Here is a 17,759-nt window from a genome sequence, read left to right on the forward strand (position 1 = left end):
GATGATAGCTCATGACACAGGGACAACAGCTCTCGCTCGTTAGGGGCAGAGCTGGGTGTGATCTCTTAAGTAGCTCTGTTTTCTTTACTAGGTCATACAATGGGTGAGTAACTCATGTCTCATTGCAACTAGTAAGTGTAAGATCATGTGGGCCCCAAGGGATCGGTGGGTGAGTTAATGTGGCCTCAAGGACCACAGTCCTTACGGGACTTAGAACATGTTTCTTTGGGAATGCAAATCACTAAAATGCTTCATCTCCTAATATCACAATTTTTTATGTAAATCAAAGTCATAAATCTGTAAATGTTTACATCTTAGTCAAAAAAATGGAAGACGCTGGGCTTACCTTTTCTATCGCTGCATCATGGACAGGAAGCTCCTCTGGACTGAAAACAAAGACAAAATTCATGTTACCTTTGGTTAATCTTGGCACAAAATCATTACTGCAGAGGTTCTAACAAGTAATCATTTACAGTGGCAATATGTAGTAACAAGTAAACAAGAATTCTGAACTTTAGAGAGTGAGGACAATGACACACAGGAACCCCTGGAACTTATTTTTTAAACACAGTAAAACTCACAACATTTTAAATAAGGAAACAGAATTACTTTTGAATTACCTTCTAAGTCAAAGCAGTTGCATAGCTTCAAAAGACAAGGACTTACCAGAAAGGTTTTCTGTAGTAAAAGCACCTCGTGCTGTACTACTGAACTGAAACCCAAGTGACATTTTCTCTAAATGCACACAGCAGAGTTTTAAATAAGAAAAGTTGTTTTCATTAAAACTTTTCACACTCCTAAATATTTGCATACAGCTTTGTTTTAGAAATCCAACTATTTCCAAACATGACTCCTAACTCCACTCTATGCATTTTTAAACATAAAACCCAGTTTTGTTTACTAGATCATACTACTTTTAGCTGAAAAACCCCTAAAAAGATTTTCTTTCTTTACTACTACTGTGCCCTGTGAAAGGCACCAAGACTTTGCTTGACCTAGGAGAGTTAACTTCCATTTCCTCAAAACTCTGCAATATTCACACTAACAAGGAGGAGGTGGTAGGAAAAAAATCCAACAAATACCAGTTTTATTCTAGGTATCTAATTAATATTAAAAAATACAGTCATCTCACTTCTTAGCCTAACTTTAAAAAGGCAGGTTATGAATTGAAAGCTTGAAAAGCAGCCTTTGAAGAGATACAGTTTCAGACTTTATATTATTTTAGTTTTGTTCTGAGGGCTCTAACTTCTGTTTTTCTTCTCAAAGAAACTTGTGGTTTTCTTATCAAAAGTAACTGGACCACTTTGATGCCAAATGAGCCTTCCTTCCTTTGCCTGCATCACCTGCAGCTTCTGAAAACACAGCAGCTCATCTGTAAGTAGCAATGCTCCCTTTTTCCACTCTGCAGATCAGATAAATAACACACCCAACAAAACCCTGAGTAAAAGGGACTAATAAGCAGGCACTGTGGAAAAAAAAAAGTTCCTACTGAGTCTTAATACTATGGAAAAAATTCCTACCCACATCATTGTAGCTGTCTATAGCAATGACATTAAACCCCACTACTTTAGACCAGTATCAAATCTGTCTAAGGGCAAAAAAACCACTGGGGAAGATAAAAAAGTAGTTGTTGCTACAGTCAATGTAACAACAGTCTGATGCAAAATGCTTGAATTGTATTTGATTTCATTTACTTCATTTAAAAGATGCAGTTTCAGAGTCAGAAGTTATATTTGAATTAAGAAATACATTTGAATTACTTCATCTAACGGAAAAGCTTGCTTCAATCAACACCTTTTTGGAGACCGCATGCACGAGTCAAAGTTTCCAGTATACAGCCTAGAAACTAGTTTAAAAACCAAAAGAGTGTTTCTTTTGAACAGCATTTGAAAAAATATAATCCGTTCATTTAGAAACACTTTCGAAGTATTCAAAAGGTTTCTTGAAGAACATCAAAACCCAAAAAAACCCTGATGAACATCTAACGCACTAGAAATAACCTATATTCAGTGCTATCTGCGGTTGTGAGTGCTATAAAATCATAGTATTGCACACATTCCCATATAACTAAATTAACAAATTGAAAGTAAGCCCTTCGGAGCCTAATATCACCTCAAAATGAAGCTCATTTGAGCAGAAGTAAAAAAATATAAGCAAAGGGGAAGAAAAAAAAAAATCAATTTTATAATCTGCTTGGAGTTTGTTGTTGTTTTGCTTAGCAATCTTTGTACTTAAAATCAAGCCTTTCAAACGTGACTTAAAATTTTCCATTCTTTAGCAGCTCCTCCTTCTGTCCCCACACCAAATTTCTGAATAACCTCCTCAGTTGCAGGCACTGTCTACCTCCACCAGAAGCATCGATCTCACGCGGCAAGACAAGTGCACAGCAGCCTCATTCCTTGGGGCTCTACAGGATCACGCCAGCAGCTGGCTGCGCACACAACACTCTTCTTCCCCCAGTGCAAGACATCGATCAGACAGCTCTGCATCCCCACGGACTCACATCGGACACAGCTACTCACTCCTCTGTTCTACCGGTACCACTGGACAGCTTATCTTCACATTTGCTAATTTGGCATGGAAGCTAACCACACAAAAGATTAACCAAATCTCATTTTCTCACAAAGTAAGGATGAATTGCAATGATTTATTACAGAGTCGTTCTTTGCAAGTTCCCATTGATGTACAAACGAAAGGCCGAGCAGTGAAAGAAGGCTCTTTTAATCCTGGGAAGCAGACACCGTATTCCCTCACTGAATTAATCCAGCAGCAAATTTATGACCACATTCCTTGTTATTTCTTTAGCTACAGAGCTATGCATTAATACCACATACCAATACATTTAGGCAGTGAAATTCCACCACATTAAGGTGGCATATTAAGCCAGCCCAGGGTTTTTACTCCCAGAGATGCTGCTGGCAGCACAGAAGCTGAGCAAATTGCCCTGGGCTGTTCAGTAACTCACTGGACTGGAACGCAGGAGTTGCTGGAGATCTTCCTCTCAATGAACTCGACTGCACTAACTACACCCGTGTACACATATACTTAATATTCAAATCTATCCTGCAAGGAGTGAGGTAAAGGCATGGTGGGCAAACAAACTGTCTCACCCCCTAAAGATACTTTAAATAAATACATTTACATTTAGTGTATGTGATTTCTATGCAGAAGCACCTTACAGATTTTTTTTTTTTCTAAAAAGGATTAGGTGGGATCAGACACAAAATCAATTAATGCCTATTAATCAATGTAATTTTATTGTACCTTCTTTTTTTTCTTTGTAATAATGAATCTGCCTTTTCCTTCCCCAGCCTAGCCAATCTAATTTTGTTATACCTTCATTACTTCTTTTAATGCTGAATCTTCTCCCACTGGCTCCAGTCTATTTAAACTTATATTTTTTGATGGTTTTTATCGGTGTACTTCACCACACAATAATGTGAAGTAGTAAACAATATTAACATAATACAGCCACATCCTGCCCTGAGATGACTGCTTTCCTTTAATAGCTCAAGTAATATTCATTTAGGGGATAGAAGAACAGGGCTGATTAACATAATTAGCTTAGAACCATACAATACTTGATATCCAAAAGAGGAGTCACAGAGACAGCTTTTAACTGAACTCATGTAAATAAGGTCTCACCAGAAATGAAATCTTAACACTCTATTGTCCATAATAAAGATCCAAACCAGGTAAATTCAAGCATATAATCAGACAGGAATCAAGAATCATTACATCTGGTATGTGCCTTTGCCCCAGGTATAAAGACTACAGCCTTCCACCTGGCAGCCCACACTGCAGCCTAACAGCAGCCCAAGGGCTCTGGCTGTCGCTGCCAAGCAGATCTGGTGTCACAGCTTTAAGACAAAGGTCTGAAGATGTTGTCTACAGGTTTGGGAGCTGCAAAATGCTGGGACCAAATCCTAACTCCACTAAGAAGCAGGGTTCACATGAAGGCGTGCTGGGTTTCCTACTAGAAGTCTCCTCAAAGACATTTCACTGGGAGGGAGTATGAGACTCCAAGGTTTGACTGGAACTCAGGACCTCTACCCATGGTCCTCACTGGTGGCGAGCTGCAGCACCGGCCCAAAGTCTTCTTCCTATCTTTCTTTCCTACTACCACCTTCTTGTGAGGATTACAAGGTCTGTAAGTTCAAAGAAACAGGATTTCATTTTGAAGAACAAGGATGTGATTGAAAATGCTTTTTTTATTAGATTATAAGTGATGAATAGATTTTACATCTTTAAATCCATCATGATGGCTAAAACAGGTTTTCATGAATTTTTCAAGACAACTTAAAAGAAATATTAATCTTAAATGCATAAATATCCAACATTTCAGAACGTCAAACATGCAGATCTTTGGTTTTGGCCATTAAGCTATGTGTTCTAATTAGCCTCCTCGAGCAACAGTGGTAGTTTAAATAAATCGAAAAGTCTCAGACTTCACAAGCTTACAGCCATCTACCCACTGCTGCTGTTTAAATCAGTCTTCTTTAAACAGCACTTTGATATATTTGTTCGATATAAACACACAGAAAGACTCTCTCATATTAGTCACTCCTAAGATTTATTTTTTTCCTACATTTGTATTTGAATGCCAAAAATGTTCCCTCCTGGCTCAAATCACAGCATTTTCCTGCTTTTAGTTTGGCTTAAATGAATTTGAGAAATGTAAAGGCTCTATTATTTGCAGCTTCAGCTGAAGATGGAAGATGTTTAGTGCAATAATCAGCACTCTTGATATGTTGATAACCCCAGAACAGTAAATTCCTGAAGATCAATTCAATTCTTCACATTTCCAAGTTGTATAAACTCTGACACTCAATTTTTCATTGGAAAAAGTGGCAAAAATTGACCATAATAGACTAAAAACCTTTAGCAAAACTTACTGCCTGAAGAGCTGTTAGGTTCCAAATTTCTTTCTAAGCTGTGTTTTCATTTCTCATAACTTCTATTTCAAAACACACCACTTGCTTAAAAACCCTCTCTACTTCTGCAGTCTTTCTCAGCCCAGAGAAAATTAGCCAGTGCACTGTGAAGAACTTTGGGGTCCTTTATCCTGAAACATGTTGCAAGAATAACTGCCATATGTGCAAGTCATTATTTAACTTTTAAAAAGTCAATTAAATTCAATATTCCTCTATTACTGAACTCACTATAACAGGACTATTAAAAAACGTGAATCCTCATAAAGCCTGTGGTGCAGTCCCTACACAAAATAGTTTCTCAAACTATTTCTTAATTATTTTCTCATGCTCTCCTCAAAGTACTGAGTGCAACATCATCACCGCGTATCACTGCATGCACATTTTACCTGAAAAATATTTTGCAATTGTGTGTGTGTGTCACATACTAAATACAATGTGGGAAAAGTTTCTTGCAGAACACTTGTCTTCATGGTCTCATTGACTCAATCATGAAGAAAGAGATGCTGTGCATTCAGTTTTTCATTTGTGATGTAACGGTGTTTAAATCCATGAGGAAAACATACTTGCTACTACCCAGGAAAACAGTTTTGAAGGAATTATTTTAAAAAAAAATAAAAAATCAGACATTTGTATAGTTTTGAAACTTCTATGGTCAAGGAACTTGTGAGTAAAACATCCACAAAACCATTAGTAAGGCATAAAACTCCAAAGCAAAAGTGTCATGAAATACATTCATGAAGAGTGATCATGCACAGATAAGCTGTGAGAAGAGTTCAGTTGACAGATACCTGAACGAGAAAAGCTTTAGTACAAACGGAGTGGTTTTGCGGTACAGTATAGAACTCGGATTGCCGAGTAACAAATTTTAACGACACTTCAGTACTCGGGTGTATTAGGAAAAAGTAAATCTTCCCAAGTACAAACAGTTTTTAGGCTGTGGAATTTGTCAGAAGTGAGTTGTAGGAGTCTACGGCTTTACTAGACAAAAATTTAGTATCTTCACACCTGGAAACCAATCTTACAACAATAAACAGAGTAACGAGGTGTTCTCTCAGGACTGCCTCCCTTTCAGTGGCCCATACACAGCACATAAGCTGTCAGAGCAATACACAATACTACGGACAGTTACAACAGTGCTTTGCAACAGAATGACACCTTGGTTTACATATATATACACACAGAGTTTCCAGGGAGCTTTTACTGCCTCATGTCATATACATATTGATCTTTGTTCTAAAGTTACCTGAAGAGTGCTTCATAATCATCTTATGGAAGGAAAGATAAATAAGACTGTGTAATTCACAGGGCACACATTGTTACTCATAATGACTATTTTTATGTCTGCATTATGTCACAAGATGAGCTGCAAAGCAAACTGTTTTCTGAACCATTATTAACCATTATAAGTAGAAATAAAACAGTATTTCAATGTCATGCCTTTCTTCAGACCTATTATTAAGTTATTCTACTCTTTGTAGCACAAATCTAAAGCACAACTTAGTGTTGAATTCAGATCCTTTAGTCTAAACAAGTTAATTTGCAGACAAATTCTGATTATGAATGATTGTTTTGATCTTCCAAAATTTGAATGGAAATTAAAGGCAACAATGTCATTTTCGAAACCAATAATACATGGAAAACATTTTGGAAAATATTAAGCAGAAAATAAGAAAGCTGGTTTTTAAACTAAATGATGGATTTTCCACAGATAAAATTCTACAGTCAATCCCTTCCTTCCAGTACGCATTTTTCTTACATAACTCACAATTTTGATCGTGTGTGTCTATCAAAATAATGGGCGCTCTGCTACTGCAATCATCCACTCTGAATTTTCACCAAATAACCTCTGCACAGTATGGGAGTGGTGACTACAACAGATTAAAAACCAGCTTTCAGAAGTTTTGTTAAAATTCATAAGCAAGCCAAAGCAATTAATTAACATATGGGATAAGCCAATGCGATATTCCACAATATAATTATCAAGAAACATGCTCCAAGAAAGAATTTAATACTGGCAAAATACTGGATCACACGTGATTTTGTGACAAGGTTTTAGTTGCAATTATTATTTGTGGATTCTGTGGATGTTGCTGCCAATACACCCAGCACAGTGCCATGAACATGCAGCTCCTGTCCAGAAAGTCTCAAGTAATGCACGCTCCCAGAGATAAGATAAAATAAAATCAAAAGATTTATCAATTTCAATTAAATCTCAAAGTGGTGATTTTTTAGTAAAGTACTTTCCTGCTTGGGATAAGATAACTTCACTGTATAGTTTTTATTGCCAATATAAAAAATGATTGAGAAATTCATAGCAAAAAAGATACCTGTATTTTCACTGCCACATGCTAAAATATATGCTTTCTTGTGCCTTTAGTAAAGGACATGTTCTATATGCAAACTTTAAAGTTTTCCCAGCTTGGAATCAGAAAACCTTTGAGAAAATCTATAATCTGCTTAATTGAGCACAGCAGCATTTCTAGAGATTTCTGATGTCACTTTAATTGAACATAAACATTGAGGTGAAAAACGTTTCCTCAGAATCACATTCCAAGAGTCTAAAACAAGATAAAAACTAGCCTAAGCTAACTTAAAACTCTGAAGAGGCTAAAAGACAAATGAAAAAGAATTAATCTCTTTGCCTTGCTACTGATTTAGATTTGAAACATGTCTAAAACAACTAGGATTTTTTCCTTCAACATATATCTATATATATTACTTTTAAGTACTGCTTGAAGGTTAGTTACTGTACAGATCACCTAAACTACACATTAATAGCAATCCAGAACTTACATGTTGGCAGCTTCAACTGTATTAAAATGCATGTGCTATGCAAAGCATATTCCAATGTAAATTAACTAAGATGGTAGTATTCCAGCACTATATACTTGTCCTCTGCTGAAGCTCAATGCTTTATGTACCTACACTTGCTTCTTCTATGAAATAAGCTTCTGCAGTCTAAACTTCCATTTCAGTAGGTCTTTCACTTGGGTCGAGAGTAGCAGCATCTTTGCACTTCTAAAAACTGTCACCCCAGACCTCTTTTAGCACTCTTAATAATCAGTGTCAGTGAAGCATACTCTGACCAGTCCCTGTATTGAGTTAATCTTCTATAAATGCTAAATATAGTAGGACATATATGTGGTAATAATGATTATGTAAAATCCTTACACTTTAATGCTTAAGCAGTAACCCAAACCCAATGCGTATCACTGTATGTTGTATAAATTAAATCATGTATTACCATATTCAATCATTTTTTCAGTTCTGCTACCTAATAGCTCTTTTCATAAAAGGAAGTAGTTCATTAATTCCTAGTACACAGTGGGTGATCTTTTACTCAAATCGAATAGCAGCAGCTGTTAACAAAACCACACTATTTGTCCTTAGTTGGCAGAATTATCCTGCAGCTTACTTGTGTGTTTGCAGTCAAGTCTGCGGGATTGCATTCACCTCATTTCTTTCTGTATCTGCAGAGGATTGTTGAAGTGACAGCCTGGACTAACTCAGCTGAAAGAATGGATTTACAATTCAAATTTCAACTCTAGTCCTAAGAATAAGCTCAAGAAATGGGTACCATTGTGACACAGTTTTAGGGAAAATAAAAATCCATACCATTCTGATTGATAGCAAATAAAACCAGAACATTCATTCCTTCCTTGCATGAAGGGAGAGTAGTAGAAGAACCATACGCTAGATCATCATGATAACACAAGAGGAAAAATAAATAATAATAATAATTTAAAAAATCAAAACCCCATCAGATTATTCTTTAAAAAAAAAAATCAACTTTCATTAAGATGAACAAAACTAAACTAAAGACAACATCTTAAAAGCTTTTGTAAAGGAACTGAAATTAGCAGTCCAAACCATAAAAAAAAAAATTATTGGTAACTTCTGGACACACAGATATTAAAAAATGATTGCAACCATGAGAGCACAGTACACAGGCAAAGGTGCTTATTTTCCAATGGAAACCAAAATTAACTAGATACCAAGAACATGGCCGAGAAAGATACACCTGAAATCCTACTACTCTCCTTCTGTGGCTACAAATACCAATCCAGGAGGTGGGTTCTTCAGCTGTTGAATTACATATGATTGACAACTTCTCTTCAAACAGGTCCAAAATAGGTGACTTCAAGCCTTGCATAAAATGAGTTGATTCTGGGTTCAAACAGCCTCCTTAGCATTATGAGGTTCTAAAGCAAGCCTGCCTCAACAGTGACCTGGCCAAAACCAGAACTAAGGCACTTCCTCCTTTTTCTGGTGAAGTTCTACCACCAAGAACATAAGTGGTGTGCAAATACTCTAAGATCCTATATGATTGTGAAGCTCACAGGTTATCATCTGGGAGAGAAAACTTGGTTCCTCTCCCTTCTGCTAGGTCTGGCTTAGAAAATTTTCATGGAATAGTTTTTGAATAAATGACCACTTTTGCCATCAGGCTGGCAAAAAAAAAAAAAATAAAGGACATGTTTAAATAGCAAGTGTGAGGAAAAGCATTGAAGTGTTCTTCATAGGAACCAAAATACACTCTAAAGCAACATTTCTATTGCAAAATAAGATATCAATTTAAGGAAGCAATTACTGCAAATTGCCATATATTTCTTCTGCTTTTAGAAATAAGTTTGAATGCATCAATGTGGAGAAAAGGATCACAATGCAACCACCACCATAACTGGAGACAAATGCAGAGAACAAAGTTCATTGTCCATCATGGAAGCAGAGCTGTAAACTAAAAAGTCATTATCCATTCCGACTGAAGTAAAACTTACAGCAAGTCCAATGTACTCTTCCACTGTCAGTGATGTTTAAATAAAACTGCCTGTTCTACCTTGGTGTCTGAAAGGTCCGTCTCTGAAACTTAGCCCCATCACTTTACAACTGCATAGTAAGCAGATTCATTTCAACTTATCAGGAGTTCCATAACTGATAAATAGTAAAATTTGTAAACCCTCTTCATTAATGTTTATTAATCCATCACAAACCAGGCTTTGTCATACAGAAATACAATTAAAATACTCTTTCGAAGTAGTTCCCTGTGAAAGCATGCAAAGAAAAAAAAAGGGGTTGTCTAATGCTAGGAAGATGGACATAAAAAAAAGACCATTCTGAATCTCAATTACTAACCCAAGAAAATTTCCATTTCTCTCCTTAAATAAAAATAATATCTTCAGTGTACATTACAGCAAAAGGAAAGAACATTATATAGGGCTGAAATTTGTGGTTTGTTTTTCTTTTTTTAACAGCAGTTCCTCAGTACGTTGATTAGCAATGAATATTTGAGAGTAAAATCAGTCCAGGGAAGTGTATCACATATTAGAATGCAGAATCGACTGCACATAATGCAAGACTATAGTAGAGTTTTCATAGTAAATCTTTATAATGTCACATGAAAGAATTCTACCCAGTCAAAATGAGTCATATTCATGTATTTAGTAAAACAGGGAATTATTAAGAGAACCACAAGTCTTCTCTGAGATGTGATTTTTTTTTTTTTTTTTAAATAAAGATTTGTCTTTGGCAGCTGAAAGAGGTTGAACTTAGCACACTTTCTTCCCAAGGGAGGGGAGAGTTAAGCCACTCTCCTGACAAGTAGGTCTGACCCTGTCTCACAAAGCCGAGAAGAAAAGAGGAGGAGAAGAAAGTGACAGCAAGTCCCTAATGCACGACCACAATATATAAAATGCAGTAAGATTTACCTTTATAATTGAACTGTTAAGAATAAACATTTCATTGCTCTTTAATCCATCATCGTATCACTTAACGTGTTTGGCAATACTTACTGTGCCTAGAACATTAAAGGCTAGTGGCTGTGTGTCACTATGAACAATAACTTTGCAACTCTCCAAGGAACCTTAGAACTCTTTCCTAGAGCATCGATGTGCAGATTTGTCTACTAAAAAAAATTGAAGTTATATAAAAATTTCTGGGTTTTTGATACTTTTTTATTATTATTACCAAATTGCAGCCACCGAGCTTCTTTTTTAAGTTCTATTACCCAAAACTTTTTGTATCTAAGCATAACTGCTTTTGCTGCCAAGAACACACAGAGACCAGTCCTTACATCTCTTATCTGGAGAGACTTCACCTGTGTACCTACTCAAATCAGCAGGGTTAGTTGGATAAGTTATTGTTCTTGGACATGTGGTTCGACAGGCATGTTTTGAAAAGTATTAAGGAACGCACAAAGAATATTTTAGAGACAAGGACTATTTTCCAGCAAGACTACATATAAATTATCAAGAAACGGAATGAGAGAGAGGATAACTAGTTGCTCATCTTACTGCTCCCTATTAAAAAGTTAGAGGCAAAATAATAATACTGGAAGGGCGGGGGGGATCAATAGCTTCATTCGAGGCATTTAATGGAGTATCACACAATTCTTGATTGAGCTCTCCATTTCTTTACTCCCCAAGCTCATTTTTGCAGCATGCTGCAGAAATGCATTACAGAGCTAATAAAAATGCAATACATTTTATTAAAGAGCAAAGTTTGATGGAGAAGAGCAGGTAAGCCTCTATCTTAGCAAAAGAAAGAATAATGAACTCTGCTATTTGAAAAGCGCCTCTGGCAATGCCATAATCTCCAGCATTAGCAAACTATTCTAAAAGCATGTTCACTGATTTAATAGACTCATGGGATAAAGAATAAGAGTATGAGTCAGATTCTCAGCTGCCATAAATTGGTTCAATTCCATCAAAATCAGCGCAGAGCTACTGTAAGAGTAGTACAAGAATCTAACGCGATTGAAGAGAGATTCATGAACGGGGGCGGGGCGGGGGGGGGGGGGCGGCAAAAACCCCCACATCTGTATTTTCTGCCATTAGTACTTTTACTGAACATCTATTCCTTCACTAGGAAAAAAAAAAAACCACAACCTTGCAGAATAAGCCTCCAATATACCTAACCTCACTATGCTAATCCCTGGATATTTATCAACATAAGAGCATCTGCCACAGTGCACACACATCCCCAGTTTCCATTTATTGAACAGGTAGTAAAAGAAAAACATGTTTAAGATGAATCACCCAAGTTAGACCACAAAACCTGACAATATTGGTTATTGCCATAAGAAAATAATTATTAATACAAGTTAACATAGACCTTGATAATAACAAGAGCTGAAAAGAATTCATATTGTGCAGGTTGGAGAAATAAAAGCCTTTAAAATAATTGCTGCATTTTTTTTTAAATGATGCCATGGCAGCTTACAATTTTCACAGCTCATTATTGAAAGTTAACAGGACAATTCAGTTGATGGCATTCATCAATGCATGATGGAAAGAAAAAAGTTCTTGAAAGTGGCAGTAAACAAATTGTAGTTTTATTTTGTTATTTCTACTTTGTATCTATTAAGACCTGAATGATTACAACGCTTTCCACGATATATTAGTCAGTGTGGATTAGTCATAATCTATGTTTCCCAATGTAGAGTAGTGAAATTCGGCCTTGAGCTGTACCTGCCCAGAATTCCAAAGAGCAATGTTATTTTCTTCTTACTTAGAAAAGCACAACTGTAGTCTTAAAAAGAAAACTGAATGCCTCCCTCACAGCTGGGTGATGTACAGAGGCAGATAAATAAAAGAATCAAACAGATATACATACAAGTACAGCTAATAAAAGACCAGATAATATAAATCCTAATTGCTAGCTAAAAAGGAACAGGTTTTTTTAATACTTTTTGTCTGTCACTATCTGATGAAGGACTGAAATCACTAGTTCCAACAGGTACCAAACGAATGATCCCGGCTGATGGCTGATCCTTGAGCGGAAATGTCATTCAATGACTTCAGAGATTTCAGTACAAAGAAGCACAGAACCTGGCAGTATATCAACCAGGGGCATATTGGTTTGGAGACCTAAGCAAAGGAAGATGCCTTCTAGCTGTTCGGATTTGCTCAAATTTTAGTTTTCTGTGCTATCCTAGGAAGACACTGAAGCTGTTTTGCTCATCCTGCCCTCTGACTTTTGTCCTGGTGCTGAAAGGCCCGAAAGAGGACTGGCTCTTTAAACACCAAACTGGTGTTGACCTTTAGGGTTGCAAAATGCTGCTTTCAGCTTCTACCCTATTTTAGAAGCATGTACAAAGTTTAGGCTGTTTTGCAAACCCCAATCAGTCAATGCTCTTGGGACCTTTCAACCTTAACATTATACAGACAGGGAAGAAGGAGAAGGAATAAAGTTGGTTTGCCCTTGTAGCTAGCTGGAGAGTTTCGCAAACAATAAACACAAGGACACATTCACGAAAATATATCTTTAAATATATGCTTCAATGATCTTTAAAGATTAAATTCTTATTTATTTACAAAACATTGACTGTCATTTGGACTCGTTGCTTTCGTTTGTTGCTTTAAGACCTAGAATAGTTTTTAACTATAAAATCATTCACATAATTGCCACTTCTAAATAGACAAATTAATATAATTTAAACTATAGGCTTAAAATAAGTATATTTTAAAATGTTCTTAGGAGTAATACAGGACTTGTCACTGCCCAAGGAATACAGTATTCATTCTAGTAGCTTTTTTAACCAGCCCAAAGCAGTCACAAATCAAGTAAAGAATTCAAGGATGGGGAAGGGGGAAATCCCAGACCCCAAGGCATTACTGGAATGCCTGCTCTGAGCTTCAAGACACTCAGAAATTCCTTTAGGCTTTTTCCCTGAAGTTATTCCCTTATCAATGACTGCTGCTAGAAAAACTACAAATAGAAGTATCTACAAGGTAGAGTTTCTACGAGAAAACAGTCTACAGTGAAAAGATTAAGAACATTTGCTTTAAAATTTAGCCAGGCTCCAAGATAAGACAGAAAGGAATTGCTTTTTTTTTTTTTAGCAGGCAGGGCGTTTGGAGTTTGGTTTTCTGGGGTAGAGGGTTTTATTTCTGTTTTCTACTTGTTTGGGTTTTGGCTTTTTTTTTTTTTTAATTGCAACATTCAGGTGCTTTTTTGTGTGTGTATACCAAGCATGAAATGAGAACTTTTGATTAAATATGGAGGAGGAAGAAAAAAAAAAAAAAAAAAGAGCTTCACACAACATGGACCAAAAAGACACAACATATCCAAGAGGGGAAAAAAGGGAGGGGGGGGGGAACACCAAACAAAACACTGTTTTTTTATGAATACCAAACACATTCCATCTTTTTCATTTCCAAAACCAGCTGGAACAGTTTTTGTAGTGACTATTTGAAGACATCTGAGGTATTTCTCCCATTCCTAAGACACCTGATTGAAAGTCATCTATTACAGACTAGGGCTTATCTGAGCACTATGGTGGTCCCCTGAGATGGTCTGCTAGACGTCGATCAACTATGGGTATAGAATAAACTGTCCATCAGATACAGTTTCATGCATGCATTTTCTAGAAAAGAATATTAGATCTCATCAAAACACTGGTAGACTGTATATACAAACACTGGTGCAGGATTTCCTGGAGGAAAAAATGTTCCTTTTAAAAATGAATGGTATTTTTCACACCAGCCCTACTGTTCAGCATTCCCGCAGTATAATGGGAAATCAGGAGTCCAGCAGGATTTTCACTGGAAAATTTACAGAATAAGGACCATGCCTGAAGTTTTTTTGGGTAGGGATGTTGCTGCTTTTGGTGTTTAAACATATTTTTAGGATTATAGGTAACCACAGTGCACCTGTAAAAAATATACTGGTTTGTTCTCTCAATACTCTGTGTGTTCATGACTAAGATGAGCTCCCTGACATGGGCTTCTCCTAGACAAACATTCTGTAAGTGAAGAGTAAAGTTTTAATAGGCACTACTCCATGTATATCAGGTGACATTGAAGAAGATCAACAGTACATGACAGAAACAAGTCAATATTAAGATGAACAACGCTAATGAAATTAATACTGTATGAAATGGTATCAAGATGAACTAATGCTACTTCGCCTTTCTTGTATTGCTTTACAAATTGAGATTAACGTAAAGAAGTTGGAAATACTGCACTGAAAAGCATGAATAGCTATCAACGGGGTCCAGGTGGCACACGTGCAGCAGCATCTCAGCTATGAGAAGGCACATCTGAGCGCAGCATGCTCAGACTGATCTGTGTCCTCAGACTCATTTGAGACCTCTGGACTCTGAAATGGCCTTTATTCCCTTGGAAAACAGCGCACTGAAAGCATCTCTCTTCAAATACATCCTCAACCTTACAGAAGGGAGCAAACACACATTTGGGTTGTACAAGTTGGTAACTGTCATCATGTTTACAGTGTTCTGGTACCAACATGTCTAGAAAACATTGGCTCCCTCAGCCAACATCTCAGTTACCTTCCTTGTGCCAGTGCTTGACTCCATAGCCAGGGCAGCAGTTCTCATCACTACATGTACTGGGCAGAACTGGCAGGGTTTCGGTGGCCAGGGTTGCAGGGGTGACCTGCATGGGAGAGGGGGGGGCCATGGCTGCTCCAGCCAGCTCTGAGACTACTCTATCCAAGCCATCATGTGCCAAAACTTCAGTCAGTTGGAGGAATCCGTGATGCCTCTACTAAAAGCGTATTTTTTTAAGACAGGGCAGCTGCTAGAGGCAGGAGTAATGGAAGAGATGTGGTGAGAAGCAGATGAAACACATAGAAGGAGATGTTGTTGGGGACACAGCTGGAGATGCGCTCTCAGAAGGAGGCACGTCATGCCAGGGGAGGGACGTCTCTAAGGGGACTGCAGCCTGCGAGTAACCCACAGTGGGGCAGTAGAAAACAAGTAAGATACAAGGAGCAGTAGATGAAAACAAGAAACACAGGACCCCAACCTCCTGCACTGCCTATTGCCTCACCAAAGAAACTGGGGTGAGCCAAGGGTAACCCACAGCAGAAGGCAAGGGAAGTTTGTCCCCAGGAGCAGAGCGGAAGAGAGGTGTTTCCTCTAGGTGTTCATTGAAGTTTTACGTATTGAGGTCCCTCCCCAGTATCCAAATCAGCAATCAATGTTGTGTTATTTGGCAATAAATTAAACTATGTATAAAATTCTCCAAGTTGAGACTATTTTGCCCGCAATGCCATATGGCTTTAATAAACCATGATGATCACCACTTCCTTAAAGCCTCACAACAACAGTAATTTGTAAGGCTAAGTTTTCTACATTTTGGCCAGTAGTGAGATTTTAACTTTTTCTGGCTCGTGCATGCCTCATACAATTTATAAGCTACTCTACTGAAAACATACCTGTTACATTTTAGTCAGTTCCACTGACAATACTCCTTGTTAGGTGCATTTTGTTTTGTACAATCTGGTCTTAAATACCTCAAGAGACAGATCACTTCAGCTCCCCATGGGGTTATTTTGCAGCTTAGCATGTTTGCTGGAAACCTTCCCATATCCAACTTCCCTCTAAAACTTCCCTTTATTCATTTCAAACAAGTCTCATTATTATAATGCTCTGGTACTTCCCACTGAACTTACTTTGTTTCTAAAATTCATTCAGTATTAACTCAGCTTTCATTTTTTTAATGGCTATTTTAATAACTTGTCCACACCAATTTCCTTTTAATATCCAAAGTCAACTAGAACTTCCATATTCATTTGCAGAATTGCAAAACAAAAAACAGTACTACAGTGAACAAATTAAATTGTGTTCTTAAGGCAGCAGCTATTAAAAATTTAAGACAGTGTTAGCTAAAGATGGTCCTAACTATTCTAAACAATGAATACTACAACAGCAATTAGAATTGACCAAAGCTGCCCAACAGATATTTCAACTGTGGGTCTTAAATGAAGGTTAGCCTTAAGGTAAGCTATTTCACCTGAAGGGAAATGACAAATCTGTTTCCCATCACTAGCCTTTTCTACACTGTTATATAAAAAGGCACCTTCCCTCTGCTACTCAGTATGTTCTCAGAAGAAAATCTAAACAGTTTTACCCTCTTCTACTGGTATGGCAGGAAGACAATAGAAGTGTAAGTGTCTTCAAGGTCCCCAAGTTTACTAATTCCCAGTCTGACACACAAATAAGGACAGTGGGACACCAGAAGAATCACAGATTCAATGGAAACTACTCTTTACAAGTGTCTAGTCTTTACTTTCTCCCATCGTCTTCTCAGTGGCAAGTCACACAGACATCTGGAGTGTTTCACCAATCAAATTTATCTTTTCTGCCCTGTCAGTAATCAGCTGAACTTTGAGTGCACCTTCACAGAGCCAAGGAAAGCTGTGGACAGGACATAGCCAAGGAGAAAGAGAAGTTTATAAACTACCTATAGTAATCAAGGCCTATTGTACTTGAGCAAACAAACCCTAATTTTTCGTCAGGTTCCCCACATCCAGCAGCCTTCTGATACAAAAGTCCTTGTTCAGCTACTTAGTATTTTAAGATGTCAGTGTAAACAGGATTACAAATCATTGCAGATCTCAACCAGAGTACAGTATGATACTGTCCCCAGACTTTCAGTTTTCAACATTAATTCACACTGTAAACACCTGACAGATGGGTCACAGGGAATTACAGGTCTTATGGGTGATAACCATTAAGGCAACTCTTTGAGGTTTTTGGTACATACTGCTCAGTTTCAAATTCTTGTAGGAATAGGAGTTTCTTTCAGAAATGGTAGATTGCACAGGCTCAGTATTGCAGTACATATGAATCCAGACCATAGTTAAAATCTATAGCGCAATATAAATTGTCTTTTTATGGAAAGACAGTCGATATGCTTATCCTAATTATACTTCTTTTATTAGGAAAGATTTTGTTTCTCAGGAAAATAAAAACATCATTTGCAATGAATTTGCTTTAAAGAATCATAAAGCAGCCTTGAAGGCACTCTCAGGTGAAATCTGCCTTACAACAAGACATCATTAGCATACAAGCAACAAATA

At 37.2% G+C, this 17,759-nt stretch overlaps 1 protein-coding gene across 8 annotated transcripts in view; it reads right to left on the minus strand.

Annotated features, from left to right (window-relative positions):
- Positions 1-17,759, minus strand: part of USP6NL (USP6 N-terminal like) — a 128,235-nt gene that overhangs the window by 49,119 nt on the left and 61,357 nt on the right. For all 8 annotated transcript variants that reach the window (XM_054802001.1, XM_054801991.1, XM_054802010.1 and 5 more), the window contains one exon: positions 347-386. In XM_054802001.1, the coding sequence (XP_054657976.1) occupies positions 347-386 (40 nt within the window). The remainder of the gene's footprint in view (positions 1-346; positions 387-17,759) is intronic.

This window comes from Grus americana, chromosome 1, assembly GCF_028858705.1.
Source record: "Grus americana isolate bGruAme1 chromosome 1, bGruAme1.mat, whole genome shotgun sequence".
Classification (NCBI taxonomy): Eukaryota; Metazoa; Chordata; class Aves; order Gruiformes; family Gruidae; genus Grus; species Grus americana.